The 16,886-nt window shown below is 37.3% G+C and overlaps 1 protein-coding gene across 5 annotated transcripts in view; it reads left to right on the top strand.

Moving 5' to 3' along the window:
- The window catches only part of fnip2 (folliculin interacting protein 2), a 37,604-nt gene extending 20,747 nt beyond the window's left edge, over window positions 1–16,857 (top strand). For 4 of the 5 annotated variants that reach the window (XM_015344576.2, XM_015344578.2, XM_015344577.2 and 1 more), the window contains 11 exons: window positions 594–665; window positions 1,043–1,178; window positions 1,942–2,143; window positions 3,134–3,222; window positions 6,426–6,572; window positions 8,123–8,292; window positions 9,264–10,581; window positions 10,865–11,021; window positions 11,435–11,635; window positions 12,663–12,778; window positions 14,780–16,857. In XM_015344576.2, the coding sequence (XP_015200062.2) occupies window positions 594–665; window positions 1,043–1,178; window positions 1,942–2,143; window positions 3,134–3,222; window positions 6,426–6,572; window positions 8,123–8,292; window positions 9,264–10,581; window positions 10,865–11,021; window positions 11,435–11,635; window positions 12,663–12,778; window positions 14,780–14,858 (2,687 nt within the window). In that variant the 3' untranslated portion in view covers window positions 14,859–16,857. The remainder of the gene's footprint in view (window positions 1–593; window positions 666–1,042; window positions 1,179–1,941; window positions 2,144–3,133; window positions 3,223–6,425; window positions 6,573–8,122; window positions 8,293–9,263; window positions 10,582–10,864; window positions 11,022–11,434; window positions 11,636–12,662; window positions 12,779–14,779) is intronic. The other variant, XM_015344579.2, reaches the window with a different exon arrangement.
- The last annotated feature ends 29 nt before the right edge of the window (window positions 16,858–16,886 follow it).

Here is a 16,886-nt window from a genome sequence, read left to right as displayed (position 1 = left end):
TATACTCAATTCAATTTATTTTTATATAGCCCCTTTCACAACAAGGTTGCCCCGAGGCACTTAACAACTCTGCATATACCATACTTGCATATTAAGATCATTACATTTTATATATACCCTTGTTATAATTTTTTGTTACCTTAAAGCTGTGAGCTATATAACTAGATGCACAGCCCACTTGACTCAAGACAAGATGAAAGTTACTTTACTACTTCTTAGCACACTGTGATTCAATAAACCAAAATGTCTAAGCCCCAAGAAGTTGACCCATATGGAAACTCTGAGAAGAAAAAGACGATAATAGTATATTATCAATTGCATTCATTGACATAATGGAGTCATTATTTCAGAATATTTGACATCAAGAATAAGACTGAATGTTTTTTTTAATGATACAGATGTGCTGTATTAAAATGTTTCTTAATCAGTTATTAATGTGTGCATTTGTTTTTTTCTTTATTTCACTTTTGTCTAGAATTTTAACCTTCTTAAGGAATTTCTTAAAAATCCAAAGTCTGGCTTTGAAATCCTGTGTCTGTATTTGTTAAACATCCAAGATCAGTACCTTGAATTTCACCTGAACTCTATCACAGCTCACAGCACTCCTGTGGACATGCCCAGTAGAGGACACAATGAAGACAGAGACAGTGGCATTGCTCGATCAGGTGATTACAGTTTTCAATGTAGGATGTTCTGTGCAGTTATGGAAGTTTGTACGCTGTTATATCATAAGATTTTGAGGGATGACACAAAGTATCATATTTTACTTTCACAAAGTAAAATCCTTATGTTGAGTTTTTTTATATGTTGTGTTGTATATCTTTTATTCATGTATTATCAGCCTTGCTCAGATCAAGTGGAGCTAAATTGTATTCTTCTGTAAACACTTTCCGTTTACCCTAAAACAGAAGAACATACAACTGCCAGTCTTCTCTTAGGAAGAAAAGGAAAGTTCTGTTGCTTACATGACTGAGCTGATGGTAGATTTTAGCCACTTTTAAACAATCATTTACATTCTATTTTAATGTCTCCTGTACCACAGCTTCCCTGAGCAGCCTGCTTGTAACCCCTCTTCCATCTCCTAGCAACTCCTTCTCCAGCAGCTGTGCCAGCAGCTACCAGCGCCGCTGGCTGCGCAGTCAGACCACCAGCCTGGAGAATGGCCCCGTGCCCAGGTGGTGAGTACAGTTTCAGTTCCAAAATAGACCAGGGCTTCTTCTGACCAGGAGAGTAAGTCATTAAAACATGAGTCTTTAAACATGAAATATGTTTTATTAAAAAAAATAACCACTTAAAGATTCAGTGGTAACTCACATTTGATGGAGTTGAACTGTACTCTAAATCTCGATTGTATGGAATTATGCTATCCAGATACAGGGCAGAGCGGTGGCTCTGTGGCTAAGGATCTGCGCCTGTGGCCGGAAGGTTGCTGGTTCAAATCCCACGGCCAGCAGAGGAATCCTACTCCGTTGGGCTCCTGAGCAAGGCCCTTAACCCTAACTGCTCAAGGGGTGCTGTATAATGGCTGACCCTGTGATCTGACCACAGGCTTCTCTCTCACTATCTGTGTGTCTCATGGAGAGCAAGCTGGGGCATGCGTAAAGATGCATTCCTAATGCAAGAAATTGTATAGGGCTAATAAAGTGATCTTATCTTGTAGTTCTGAATGCTGAAAATCAGGCTTGCATTTGCAGTTTGTCACTTGTACTTCTTAGGACTGTGTTTTGTAATAGTGTAGTTCTTGTCCTGTTAAACCCTCAAAAGGCATACTCCTGTTTCACAGGTATTGATGGGATTTAGGAAGAGTAGTAGTATATAGGAGAGGTGTAGTATCGTAGTGTAATATTTGGGAGGTGTCACAAACCATTTAAAATTGTGCTGTAAAGTCAGGACAGGCCTTCTGCCTCCTGTGAGGTAAAAGTGACCACTTTTGCTCTGCAGGTGCAATGAAGAGACCTTCAGTCTGTCAGATGAAACCTGTGGATCCAATCCAGCAATGATCAGAAGAAAGAAAATTGCTGTCAGTATTATTTTCTCTCTTCCTGAGAAGGACAGTGAAAACAGGAGTTTCCAGGATTTCTTTTTTTCACATTTCCCACTCTTCGAATCCCACATGAACAAATTGAAGACTGCCATTGAGAAGGTAGGCATTTAAAAGTCTGAGACTGAAGTACAGCTAGTTGAACAGTAGCAAAAGTCATTTTAAACAAATGTGCTAAATGAATCAGTCAACTATGACAGTCAACTAGAACTCAAGTCAAAAGATGTGCGTTCTGTGTGTGGTTTGTTTTAATAGCATTTTCCATGAGGAGTTGGCAATTGTGGAAGCTTTTTGGTGTGTGAAAAGAATTTTAAAGAATTTTTATTTTACCATCTGTTGGTTTCATTATTCACAGTCATTAGGTTCTGTAATGAAGATATATATAGCTATTGTGGAAGATGCCAAATGTACTGTTCTACATTTTTACATTGAAAACCCTACATTTTCATCTCAACACATTTGAATACAAAATGCTTAAATATAGGCATTTTTAAATTGACGTACTACAAAAGCACTAATCTGTGCTGCTAGATTTAAATATCTCAGTCTAATTGAGTAAAATATTAAAGTGAATGTGTGGCATATAAGATCTCTCATCTTCTGCTCTAGGGGTAAGCAAAGAATATAAGCAAACGTTAAGCTCCAATTCCATAGTGCTTCTGTAATAGAAGCTTCTCTTAAGCCTGTACATATTTTTAAATTAATTTGGATGTGCTTAATTTAAGACCAGCCTTAGATGGTTTAAGGAATTTTGGCACATTTTTGTAACAGCTATATCTCCATCAAAAATGTGATCTTGCTCATGTATGTTTGGATAATTATGATCGATGTACTGAAGCTCTTCAGAAATTTGCACTTCCTGTCTTATTTCTGAGCTGAAACAGTAAATGGATGTCTTATGACTAACCCCTGGAAGAGCGGTTAAATTAAGTTTTAAATGAATAACATGATATAACATGGTCAAGGTTGGTGTTAAAAAAATATTTTTAAATTTCCAGTACCCCATTTTGCTGGCTTTTCAAAATGTAACCGTTAAAGAGTTGTTTTTTTTATTTGCATCAGACAATTGATTTCAAACCTGTCCTATTTTAGGCTATGATTTCATGTAGGAAGATTGCAGAATCCAGCCAACGGGTACAAATATACTTATGTCGTGTTATGGATGCGCTTGGGGAATTCAGGTGAGTGACAAGGGGTTGTCCCCTTTCAGTTATGCTATTCAAAAATGCTGTATTTGCGTTGCCCTGTAAATCTTAAAATAAGTACATGTGCTTTATTAGTTCTTTACAAAGGTGCACACTACCCCACCAGCTAAGTTTTTTTTACTTTTAGCCAACTGTTAACCTGAAAATTGTTCTGTTGCAATTTACAAGTTTAAATAACTTAAAACTCCTTGTATTTGCAGTACAGTCTAGACATACATAAGTGTTCTGTGTAGAGAGCTGTGGTGAAAACTTAAATTTGCATATAACCAAGTCCACCCTTATACCCTTCCATAATGTACTAGGATTGGACATCCTACAGTATATGTATCTATATGTATACAGTAACATTTATCGTTAAAAGACAACCATATGTATGATGTATGGTTGCAAGAAAAAGTTTGTGAACTCTTTGGAATTACCTGGATTTCTGCATTAATTACTCATAAAAATGTGGTCTGATCTTCAACTAAGTCACAATAATAGACAAACACAATCTGCGTAAAATAATAATGCACAAACTATTGTACTGAACACATTGTTTAAATATTCAGTCCTGGTTGGAAAAAGTATGTGAACCTCTAGGCTAATGACTTCTCCAAAAGGTAATTGGAGTCAGGTGTTCCAATCAATGAGATGAGATTGAAGGTGTGAGTTGGAGGTTCCCTGCCCTATAAAAAAGGCACACAAAGGTTGGTTACTGACATAGTCTGGTCTTCTCAAGAAAAAGCTGTTCATGTGAACCATGCCCTGATCAAAAGAAATATCAGAGGAGTTAGTAACAATATAAAAACAAGACCAAGCTGGGATGCAGACGTTGAGTAGTGGGTACTTGGGCAGGGGGCAGGGAAAGGCTCTAGCTACATTCCTCTCATGACCCTAGTCTGTTGGCCACTCATTTGAAATTGCAGTTTAAACCAAGCTGGAGTTGTTATGCCTCTCTGCTCTTCTTTCATCCATGATCCTATCAACCAGACCAAATAGAGAATAAGCAAATTGGCAAATGTTAATCCACAGATGTTGAGAGACCCTACTGTATATACCACTTTTAATTCCAGAGCATTTAACACTTAATTTTAAAAGGAGAGGAGACTTACTTCATCCACCTTTTAAGTGCAGCAGTTACCCTCACAGCATTTATCCTTCACAACACGGAAACTGTGCAACAAGTGAGACGTTTTCACTGATTAAATTAAGGGAAATTTATGGAGGCCAAATTGTGTAAACGCACAGAATAGGGCTAACAACCCTATTAGGCAGCCTAAGTTCCTGGCTAACAGCCCTTTCGCTGGGGCTAAGAGCCCTGTTCTTAATAATGCCTTAGGATTTTCAATGACCAAGTAGTCAGGACCTCAGCTGCTGCAGTGTCCCTTGTCCTAGTACTGGCTTGAAAACTGTGTCCAAGAGGAAACAGCACCACCAATTGGTCCTCCAACAGCACTTGTAGTAGCTGAGGTACAGGCAGTTTCCATTATGTCTCCCTGCTATACGTTGTTGATGAATTGAAGACCTTGATGTAAATAATCTTCTCACTTATCTCCTTTTTCAAGTCGCCAAAAGCCAGCAACATAGGTGGTTTGTGGATTATTTTGTTCCAGAAATGGAAAAATATTGTGAAGGACAAAATCTAATATTAAAAATTCTCCTTTTAGATATTGCTAGTACATTTTCACTTATGTTAAGAACCATTATGCCCCAACATTAAAGTTGAGTTCTTACCACAACGTAGTACATTACTGATCTAGTCACTGGATGAAGGTGTGATCGCTAACTTTAAATGCATGAATAGTGTTGGGAAAGAATCTGCCTAGAAGCAACAAATTAGTTTGGTTGAGACCACAATTCGAAAAGAGCTGGTTATGCCATTTCTATTATTTTTTTTCTGGATTATAGGTACATTAAATGTATATACCCATGTCTGAACTGTATGTCGGGGATATATCTCAAGCTAACTACATTATTTTTTATGGATATTAATACCTCTTTCAAACTCATTTCATTATGAGTTGCATTATTTGGGAATGTAACCTGGATTTATAACGGGACGCTCTGTACAGTAGTTTAGCTACAAATGAAACGCACTCAATCGTTTTGTTTATCCCAAGCCGATTCTATTCCATTAATTCTTAAGGGATTTACATTGTTCTTATGGAGGAAAATTCCCCATTTTACATTTTGCTAGAAGGCACTACTTTCTGGTCCCTAACCCTGACATATATCAGGGATTGTGGTCTGGTCAGGACATGGATTTTCCAACCTATCGGAGATCATATGAGATAAGCCTACCTAGGTGGTAATTCTGGGAAGAACTATAAACGTTTTGGAATGATAAAGACCAAATGAATGTGAACTATGTCTTGGGAATGCAACTCCAAAAATAACTTGAAGCCCTTAATATTCCATGAAAGCCCTGTTTGCTTTTAACGTGTTAAAAAGGATACTTAGTACTACAAAGCTTTAGTAACAAGATTTGTATTTTTGGTAAGCTAGGGTTTATTTACTGTAGATTTAGAATAATCCCGTTTAAAAGTTTGGCAAGACAAAACATTGGCAGCCTGGAAGTACATTGGCTACTTCGCAGTAATGTGGTTATGAAATTCAGATCTGATAACCTCTGTGCATTTGCAGTCATTGAATTCACAGGCTCCTGAGAAGATGCCTAAGTTTAGAATTCTGTAGACAGAAACTGATAAGTGAATTCCCTTGAGTAAGTTTCATTAACAAGTGAACTTGCTTATGGACTTAATAGGCTGAAGTGAATGTCTATGTATTAAATCGAAACAAGTTACAAGTGAAGTAAGTTTGCTTCACTTTAGATTACCCTTACCCTTCACCAATACAGAAACCTGTTTAAAAACCAAATGAGATGTCTGTTCCCTGGCACAAAGACTAAATAATGAATACTGCGGGAATGTAGTACTTAAATTTACAAGAAGAATGCAGGCAATTTCCTTATTACGATATCAAAATTGTTGATTCTTTTCTGTAAAACTCGCATTGCTAGTCACTTTTTTCCAATGAGAAATAATGTTTTTTTTTAACAAAAGAATGTTAAAGGCAAACTGTGGTTTTCTTTCAAGTGCCACATAAGCTTCTAAACGACCTCCCATAAACAGACCTGATCAGGAAAACAAGTTTGCTCAATCCCAACTGCCAATCTTTGTTTACCCACTGATAAACAGGACAAAGATCTGGAACCTGTATATGGCCCCTAGGATCACGGAACCTGTGTGGTTAACCATGGTCTCTCAGACAGCCGAGAAGAGTCAGCTGTGCCAGCGTTTTCTTAAAGAACTCACTCTCCTGACGGAGCAGACCTCCAAAAACCAGTGAGTCATATGGGAAATATGCCACAGAACTCTGGCTGCACACATCATTCACATTGTACACATTTATGATTTTAAAGATGAAGTAGCGGATGACCTGAAAACTACAGCTTACCCCTATGTGTTGCTATAGCAATTTAAATATTGTGGTTATTTTATTCCTTCCAGATATCCTACGAGATCTTTCAATTTAAGGTTTTGAACCCAAATTTATACCTAAACTCCTGGAAAATGAATTCTAGTGGATTCAGTTTATAATCAAACCTGCTGACAATTTACAGTACAGTGTCTATAAAAAACTCTGTATACCCTTTCGAAAGAATACATTTTGTGGCCTAAAATTGCCTGAAATCAAGACGTATTCAATCAGATTTTTTTATCTTTTATTTACACATTGTAACAAGTTAACTCTTAGTGAAAAACACATGCTCAAACATTGTTTAGTAATTATAAATCAAAACCTAGAACTGCAACATTTAAGCTTTTAGCTTTGTTGGCAACTCCACTGTTGCTTGGATTGTGTGCTTAGGGTAGTTGCCATATGAAAGGCACACTTCCTTTCCAATTAATTTAGGCTTCCTTGCAGAGGGCAGTTGATTTTCTTCAAGTATCCATCTGTATTTTGCTCCATCCAGTTTCCCTTCAATTGATTGATCCTGATTAGTGCCCCAGTCCCTGTTGCAGAGAAACATCCCCAAAACGGAATACTGCCTCTACGATGCCTTACAGTAGGGATGAAGTTCCGTGGATGATGTGCTGTATAGGGTTTTTGCCAAATGCTATGTTTTGCATTTAGGCCAAAAAAGTTCTATCCTGGTTTCTTAGTGGCTTCTCTGTTCAGTCATCCTATTTAGCAGTCATGAAGGCAAGGTCTTCATGGTGCCATAAACCTTCCACTTCCTAATGAAATGGAGCTCTACCCAGCAAAAGAGACTTTCAGGAACTTTGAAGTTATTTGAAATCATTAGAATAACTATAATGCACGTAGAGGCTAATTAGCTTTGTATACATTTGAAAAGCAAGTGGTTAAACCAGAGCTGATTTACAGTTTCTATCACTAAGGGGTGTGTACACTCATCCTGCTCATTTATCTAGGTTTTAGACTAGGTAAAATGAATTCTGATTTGAGATGTCTTGATTTCAGGCTGTTAGGCCACACAGTGTTCCTTTGGAAAGGATGTGTGGACTTAGGCTCTGTATATCCGTTGTACTAATACTTTTGTAAAGTTTTTTTTTTCCTCATTTGCTTTGTCAAAATAGTCAAGAACTGCCAATATTTTGAAGCGACCATAGGACACTTCGATCTTAACATGGAAAATAAAATTGGCAGTCATGTTGTGTGAATGGTTTTAGCAATTAGTGGAAACTTGCAGCGCCATGCTTTCTTTCCACCCTGTAACGTGGTCTTTAAATATTTTATAGTAGATGCTTTTTATAGAATGAATAGCACTTTAAGGCACTTTTAGGGTCTTAGCAGTCAAATAAGACCTTTGTAGGTATAAGTGAAGCAATTGAACTTCAGCTTAATCTAGGGTGATTTTTTTTTTTTAAAGATTCCTGTCTGCTTTGCTGACCGCTGTCCTTACATATCACCTGGCCTGGGTCCCCACAGTTATGCCAAATGACCATCCTCCAATCAAGGCATTCTCTGAAAAACACACTTCCAAGTCAGTGGATATGCTGGCAAAGTCTCATCCATACAATCCTCTCTGGGCACAACTTGGTAAGCTTAATAATTACTCTAAACAGACTTGCATAACCTGGTTTTTATTATATCTATGCTAGTAGTGACATTGTCATGCCCCAAAAGTCACACTTCTTTGCCAATGGCCAAGAGCATGCCCGCAGAGAATCTTTTTAATTCTCCATTTACAATAGGATGAAATTAAAGGTCATATCATCAGTCTCTTCACAAAGGTAGTGACGTATAAGGAACGTATTCATGTTGAGCAGTCTCAACTCAAAACAAGCAAACTAAAGTAAATAAGGAAACTTGGCAATACCTCTCTCTGTTTATTAAAAGCTATGTACTATTAAATACTTTCTTTCCTTGTGTAAATTATACCCCAGATAAACAAATTCATCAGTTGAAATGGGGTAGACAGTTAATGAAATAATGGTTTTAGGTCAACACGTCGTACCTAAATTACATATCAATCAGAAGATGCCCAATTCGTTTTTTACATTAAATATTATAATTATTAAAATGGTCAAGTTCAATTTTACTTAAATATTTATTCTCAATTGTAACTTCACTCAGCTTTGATAGGTTAGAACATGAAATCTGACTTAAAGGGCTCATTGGGGGCACTAGTGATCACTCCTTTGAAACAAATTGGATTTGGGACACCACTAACCTTTGTAGATCCTTGTGTGAGCGCACCCCTGAAGGCCATGAGCAAGTGTGGATGCTGGGACATGGCCATAGTCTTTCTTAGTGGCACCACTTGCTTTGCAAAACTTTGAATGTCAGTGATAATGCCCTCTTGTGGCCAATGCATCTAATGTTCCTAGTAATATGACTTTACAATTTTCTTTACTTGTACGTGTATTTTGATAAAAATCACTACATAGAATCTTTCATGTATTCCGGCAAATGTAATTACAAAAAACATAAACATTTTTGACAATCAGAAATTTGATATTGGGGGGGGGGAAACAATGTATGAAAAGGCTTCCATTGTTGTCTTTAAGGTGATCTGTATGGAGCAATCGGTTCTCCCGTCAGACTGGCACGGACAGTGATTTTGGGGAAACGTAGAGAGCTTGTGCAGCGTGTCCTCTACATCCTCACCTACTTCATCCGCTGCTCTGACCTGCAGGAGAATATTATGAGTGGAAATGGAAAGCCCGAGGTGGGGGAAGCTAGAACACTCTTCACCACCACACTGGAGAAAGGAGAGGTGGAAGAGTCTGATTATGTTGTCATCTCAGTGCAGAATGACTCCACTCTTAACAGCACTGATAACAACAAGGACAATCCTAGCAAGCTCAACGGTGGCTCTCGAATCCAGGATACTGCAGCTTCTCCTACTGCTGGAAGGGGTGAGCTGAGCAGCAGCACAGAGAAGACTAAGTTGAGCTCAGAAAGGACCGATACTGCAGAGCTGACATGTCTGCCTCTAGACCACAGTCTAAAACCTTGCCATGAGGTAATATCTCATAGCGTTGATATTAAGAAAGAGGTTGTACTTAATGTGTTCAAGGCAGCAGATGGCAGTTTACACCATTCAGCCAAATCTGAGACCTCACAGTTTCATTGCACTTCACCAGCAGCATCCCAGTCTAATTCTGACCTGGACAGGAAATCTTCCATGGTCTCTTCACAGGGTGTGCCTTGTCTCAGACTGGAGACTCGCGAGAGCCCACTTCTACAAAGGGTAAAGTTTCGGATCGGGAGCTTAGAATCTCCAGATTCTGATCTGGAGAGTCGGCAGAATGAAATGGTTAAGAATTATCAGACCTTCAGGGAAAGCTTGGAGAATGAAGAAAAAAATGGCAAACTTAATGCAGGTTGCCCAGAGCCAAACAATTCTGTAAATGAGACGGATGCTTTCTTGATCAAGTCTCATTTACAGCATAGTACTCATTCTCGTGCTACCTCTTCCTGCTTCGGCAAATTTGAATCATCCAAAGAGGGTAGAACAGTTGAGGCACCCATTGTTTCTCCTGGCCATATCCAAATAGAATGTGGGGCAAAAGGAAACAGTGAGTCATGTATGGACACCGCTGGTGCCGTCAGGGCGAAACGGGTAGCAGGTGAGAGGAGCTCTGCTGGTCCCGCCCCACAGGACTGTAAATCCAGGGGATGTGCAACTGTACCTTCAGGGGACACTGAAGGTCCTGGGAAGAAGGTGTCTTGCACAGTGAAAGGGGACATTCCAAGGAACGAGAGTTCAGACAGTGCTCTAGGAGACAGCGGTGATGAGGAGGCCTCACTGGACCAGAGAGCCAAGCACTGTGAAGACAAGCAAGATGAAACCACAGAGGAGTACGAAATCCCGCTCCCAAGGTATCTGTTGAGTACTTTGTGTTGGCTTAATGATAGGAGAATGCTACTTTCATCTTGATGATAACGCACCATTAGATGGGCATAATTTGGTTTAGTCAAATTCTCATTTTAAGAAGATTTTAAAACATCATAACATGCATAAATGTCAGTTGAAGTGCTTTATCTGAATTCATTTTTAATGTAGAAAAATGATTGACTGAATTCTAAAAATGTTTTAGATGTTTCATTGTGAGTACTGTTTTAAAGGTTATCTTGATCTTTTTCAACCTTATTCCTATTTCAGGTCAGAGACCATCAGCAAGCCTCATGTTAACAACTTTGGAAGATCTCTGTTTGGTGGATACTGTCCACAGTATATGCCAGACTTTGTGTTGCATGGAGCAAGCTCAGATGAAAGACTAAAACAGTGTTTAATGGCAGATCTTGACCATGCAGTGGTTGTAAGTACTTTTAGATTGTCTTGCACATGTTAATCTTTTTTGTTTAAATTTATATTTCTGAAGGACAACCTAATCTGCCATGTGCATAAAGTGTACAAATTTAAATCGGATACTTTTAATTTTTTTTAATACTGTTTCCCACATAATATCATGTCATTTACATCTTCATGCTTTAAATTGTTCTTCAATGTCTTGAAATCACAAATCCAATGTTAATGTCCAATGTCAAATGAATTATGTAATGTAGATAAGAGAGTCAAATAATGGCTTTTTGTATGTATCCAATCAATTGCCTGTTTGCCTGATTTCACATGACGGTACACATCACAGTAGTTTGTGTGTGTATATATATACTTTATGAAATTAAAGTTTTGTTGTTCCTTGATTGTTAACAATATAATTAAATATTGTAGCATCCAGCCTTAGATGAGCCCATAGCAGAAGCTGTGTGCATCGTTGCCGACACTGATAAGTGGACTGTGCAAGTCGCTACAAGCCAGAGGAGGGTGGTGGATTCAAACAAACTGGGAAAGGATGTCATGGTCTCCAGCCTTGTTTCTAACCTGCTGCATTCCATGCTTCAGCTCTCTAAGCTCAACCTTTCTCCTACCTTTGTGAGTAATTCATCAGAAAAAAACTTCACCTGTAAAGCGTCTTCTATAGACAACAAGGCAAGCATTGTGTTGTAGAGGTACCTCTGTGGTTCAGGATTCTGAGATCCTTGTGGTGAGAAACTGCTCTCAAAGATAATGTTTTCTACGGTTAAGTGCTTAAGCAGACTTCGGTGCTTTTTTGGTGGCATTTTTATCAAGAATAATTGTTTGCTAATAGAAACACTTTTTTTTGAAAGCATGTTTCTATGAAATTGAGTTATAGTTATCCACATGCCAACAACAACCTGAGGAAATTTTGGCAAGAATGTATGACCATTTAACTGTATTTAGGGTATCCCACTTTCATCCTAATTTGTAATGCATTGAATGACTGTTTTCAGCCATGCTATTGTTGTTGATATAAAGTCATACTGCTGTATTTTACAATTTTATAAGAACTTAAGAAATGTTATGATCAACAGGATGCCAATCCGCCCATCAGCCCTATTTGGTTACTGTTTAGCAAAGTGATACTGTAATCACATCCATGTGTTTCTCGAAGTAAGTCAGGATATTAGCTTTTACAACATCTGGGTAGTTTGTAGTAATTTATGTAAAAAATATTTCCTGTTCCTGGTATTAAATATAGTTCCCCTTACTTTCTTCTTGTACTTTCTGGTATGAATCACTGTTGGTTCTGAAAAACTTCACTGGATTGTCATTGTCAAGGTATTTTTTCAATAACTGATTCAGGGACCTTCATAGTTTTCTCTTTTTCAAACTAAAAATATTCTTTTAATCTCTTAGAAGAGGACATTTCCTTTAGACTCCATGATGTATCTGATCTCCCTGTTCCAGACAAATTACATAGCAGCAAATCGTTTTGTTACACGGTGAAACATGTATGTAGTATTCAAAATTGAACTCTTAGTAATGCAAATAATGTACAATTTTTGCATCTCTGTTGCTTATTATGCATATGTTTTCATTTGAACTTGAGCTTTCATTTTATGTCAACTAACTGGGTTGTTCTTACCCTTTCAATAAGTGTGTCATGCATCTTGAAGACCGACTGCAAGAGGTGTATTTCAAAAGTAAGATGTTGTCTGAATACTTAAAGGGACAAACCAGAGTACACGTCCAGGAACTTGGAGTAGTTCTTGGGTATGTATTTTAATTAATGATTTTGTAATATACAGTATACATGTATTTTTAATATTGCTAAAAATAAATATGAAATACTGAAAATTATCACTGAGTAGATGTTCCATAATTTCATGTCAACATGCTTTCGGTTAGGCTCTGAGGTTTGGTAACAGAGCTTTAAGCAAAACATTAACTGTACCTTCATCTGTTAGTCCAAAACTGTGCTATGACAATGTGTCCTTCCACTCCATTGTGGAATTCTACTCTATAATGTTGATCCTTTTGTTTCTAATTCAGTACTCTTATACTCTTGGTTGGACATCTTTCGATATTGGATTGCAAGGGCCACAAGCTGAGTTGTCCTCTATATATTCACTAGGTGTACAGTACATAGTACACTGTATGTGGGGAGCCTCAAATTATATTGAACTAATATGGTGTGAGGTGCCATCTAGTGGTGAAGAAGATACATTATATAAACCACTGTTTTTCCTGTACAGTCTTTTGTAATTGCAGTTATCCCTCATCTAAAGCTGTAGTTATATTACTTGAGAATAGCATGTTAAATGAACTCGAGTTGGAGAAACTTAATATTTTATGGCTTAAAGGGGGATATTGAACACGGATGCATACATTTCCCAATTGATAGTGATGGATTATTTGGATCCTTAGGCTTTGTGACCTCAAACTCTATGGAAGGTAATGCAGGCATTGACAGTTCGGATGCTGGAAATTGGAGTGGATGAAAACTGCTTAGACTGTGAATGCAAAAGAAGGGAGACCATTTTTTTTTAAATCTTTCAAGATTTCCTTGTATAAAGCACAAGGATATGCTCAAGTTATCTTTTGAATTTGAAACATCACTCTGCTGTCCATAACCCTACACCAGTAAGTGTGCTTTAGAGAGAAAATTAGAAACAGCCTTTGCTGTTATGATGGGCTCAGAAGGTTCCCCCTCTTCAATAAGGCATCATCATTGCTTTCCTGGCTGCTTAACTGCTATCGGCTCTTCAAGCTCCTCATTTCTTGGCTCTCAGTAATGGGATTCCAGGAGCTCATTCTCCTTCTCCGATATTCTCATTCACAAAGGCTTGCATTTGAAATCACCAGAAGGATTTCCACAAGAAAGCAAAGTTGGCCTATCCTTTAAAATCTTTGAAAGTGGATGCATTAGACTTACTAACGTAAGTCCTGCTGCCCATCTTCTAAAGTCTAGTTTCATTAAATACCCGTTTGATAGCATATCCTGTCTCCTTTGGGAATTCCAGGAACTTGAATTATGTAGCTGCTTCATGATCCAGCTACCCCTTGCAGCTTCACATTAAGCGAGTTGGATCACTTTATAAACTTTGCAAACCAGCTTTTACATACTTTGAAGTCACTTGCACTACTACCTTATCCACGCATTTTATAACTTTCCCACTTCTTCAATTTTCATGTTTCTACTAGGTACTTGAAAAATGTGTAACACTGCATAGAGGCAGAAACCTGAACAGTTGCACATATTTCCATTCATATAGATGACAAAGGTATTCACTCGATCTTTGGTTATACCTTTGACTTATATTCACTAACATTTCTATATGCTTTACGCTTCACTGCCATGCTGTCGTCCAATGATAATTGTAAAATCAAAAAGAGTTGAGCAGAATTTCACTGACGCCAATGCTGTAGGTGTGCAAGTCCAAGACGTGAGATTGTGATGCAGAAGTGTTGGCAAGAGGGAGAAACCGCATATAATGAAAACGTTCAATTTTCGCAAATAATTGGTAGCATATATTTTATTGTGTGTATGCTCAAATTACTTTTGGGAAAAACCTGTGTTGAACAAGGGTTTAGTGTATTCTAGAAAGTGGAAAGCATTTGTTTGTATATGCAGGTAAGTCTATATTTTAATTTAAGTATGATTGATAGTATTCTAATTTGGTAAGTGCACTCAACCAAATGCATTTTCACAAATTCTATGTATTCTAATATTTGTTTTTCCCTCATGTTTATAGTAATTTTATTGTTTTTCAGGATTGAATCAAACGACCTTCCTTTGCTTGCTGCTGTGGCGAGTACACATTCTCCTTATGTTGCTCAAATACTGTTATAAGGAAAAATTCTCAGGACAGCTTCCCCCTCTTAAAAATTTATAAGACTGCGGACGGACAACAAAGAAATGTATGAGAACAGGAAAAGACAAGTACTAAACCTCCCAGAATGCAATTGTACTAGGATGTTTTATCTGCCATTGAAAGGATGAATGCAGCACTTGAATATTGACAATACAGCGGTCTTCTATGTGGCTTTACAGAAGGTCTGCATCGATTTAATTCACATCTTGGGAATGAGAATCATGAAATGGACTAAACGTTTTCTGCAAGAAATCTACAAATATACATTGACCCAAAGACAATGGGATTCTTTACTCGGAACAGCTTTTGCACCACAAACAACACAGCATCTTAATCTACCTTCATAAATATTTTTTTCATGTCTGCAAGGAGGACATGGAAGATGTTGAACTCTTAAGTGGCTTGTTAATTCATTTGAGGTTATTTAAATGAGGATAGTGGAACAAAACGCAGCAGCTGCTGATGCTTTCAAAGAGAGAAAAGGTTTCAAACAAGACAAGTTGATGCAGTCTTAGAACCTGCTATTAACGTAAGGCTGGTGGTTTGTATGAGCTTTTTTTCCTCAATTTAAATTTGAGTTGTTGGTATTTTGTTATTCTGATATTAATATAAAGGGACAAAAAGATAAAAAAATATTTACTTGTTTTGAGGGAAGCCTTATCCAGTCACAAGTAAAAGTTTACATGAAGTCAAAATTAAGGTTAGATGGCCAACCTGTTCTAGTTTTTTTAATGTTTGAAACTTACATCTTTGTGAGACTAGATGTGCTACCAGGTGTATATATATTTGGATAAAGAATTGTATTCGTTTCGTGAGAAGTTTTTTTTTAACTCAACTTGTTTTTTTGTTAAGGCTGTTTTTGTTCTTTGGTTCATTACAGAGCAATCCTAATGTGCTATTACCATTTAAATTTAGTTTTGGGCAAAATTGACTAATAAACAGCCACTTCTGTATTCTGAGCAGATTTTTCTTTCTTTAAAATTTGAATAATCTGGTTTGTCTCTAATACACAGTAGTAAATATCTGTGAATTAAACTTGAGTGCCTTCAGCACAAGGAAAGCAGTATTCCTAAAAACTGAGTCATATTATCGATTCCTATCTTGTGTATTACGTAGAAAATAACACTACTTCTGAACCAGCTTTAATCACTGCAAATCCATTTTGGAAAATAGTTGTCACAGCTAAAAAAAATATTGTAAATGTTTAAGGTTGGGTTGCTTATTGTACACGGATATTTTCTTGAACCAAGCCCAGACACTGTGCCTCAGAGTTGCATTCATGTACCTGTAATGCTTGTGTTCTAAAATGGTATTTCCTTAATGACAGATTTCAAATGGACAACCATGTGCTTTTACATCTAATGACCATAGTCCACTGTGATTGAATGCTGCTTTTTCATTCCGTTTTTAACCCAGGTATGTAGTTTTGAATCGTATAATTACATACTGAATACTGAAAAGTAAAGCAAGATTTTTATTGTTTGCTATGGATTTCTGAAAACTGTTTTACAAATTTGCAGTGATAGTACAAGCTTTAACAAGTATTTAACTGTTTTAACAACCATGGCTTTTTTTCCCCCAATTATGGATCTAAACTGGATCTAAAAATTTACATTGTTTTACACTAAACTCTACCTCAGTGGGCAGGACTTTATCCTTCGTGGGTTTTTTTTTTTAGTCTTACCTGTCAATGTCTCTCTCTTGTGACAGTTTGTTCTTCATTTAAGCTTCTGGTTAATGTTATGACCACAAAATAAGCAATTTTATTTGTATAACAAAGGTTTCTACACTGTAATAGCATGTATGTGGTTTAGGTATGTGTAGAATGTCTTGAGCATGGAATTAAATTTGTGGTATGTATGAAGAAATTGATATGTATGTTATTGAAGCTGGCATTGCTTGTGTTTGTCATTCTTTGTATTTCCTGTTCGGTATTGGGTCATGTTTAATAAACTGCAAATAATATGAATTGCACAACACGTATTCACTTCTTTCATGCTTTAGAA

This window comes from Lepisosteus oculatus, chromosome 1 (genome assembly GCF_040954835.1).
Source record: "Lepisosteus oculatus isolate fLepOcu1 chromosome 1, fLepOcu1.hap2, whole genome shotgun sequence".
In the NCBI taxonomy this organism is placed as follows: domain Eukaryota; kingdom Metazoa; phylum Chordata; class Actinopteri; order Semionotiformes; family Lepisosteidae; genus Lepisosteus; species Lepisosteus oculatus.
This window is presented reverse-complemented; position numbering and strand designations above follow the sequence as displayed.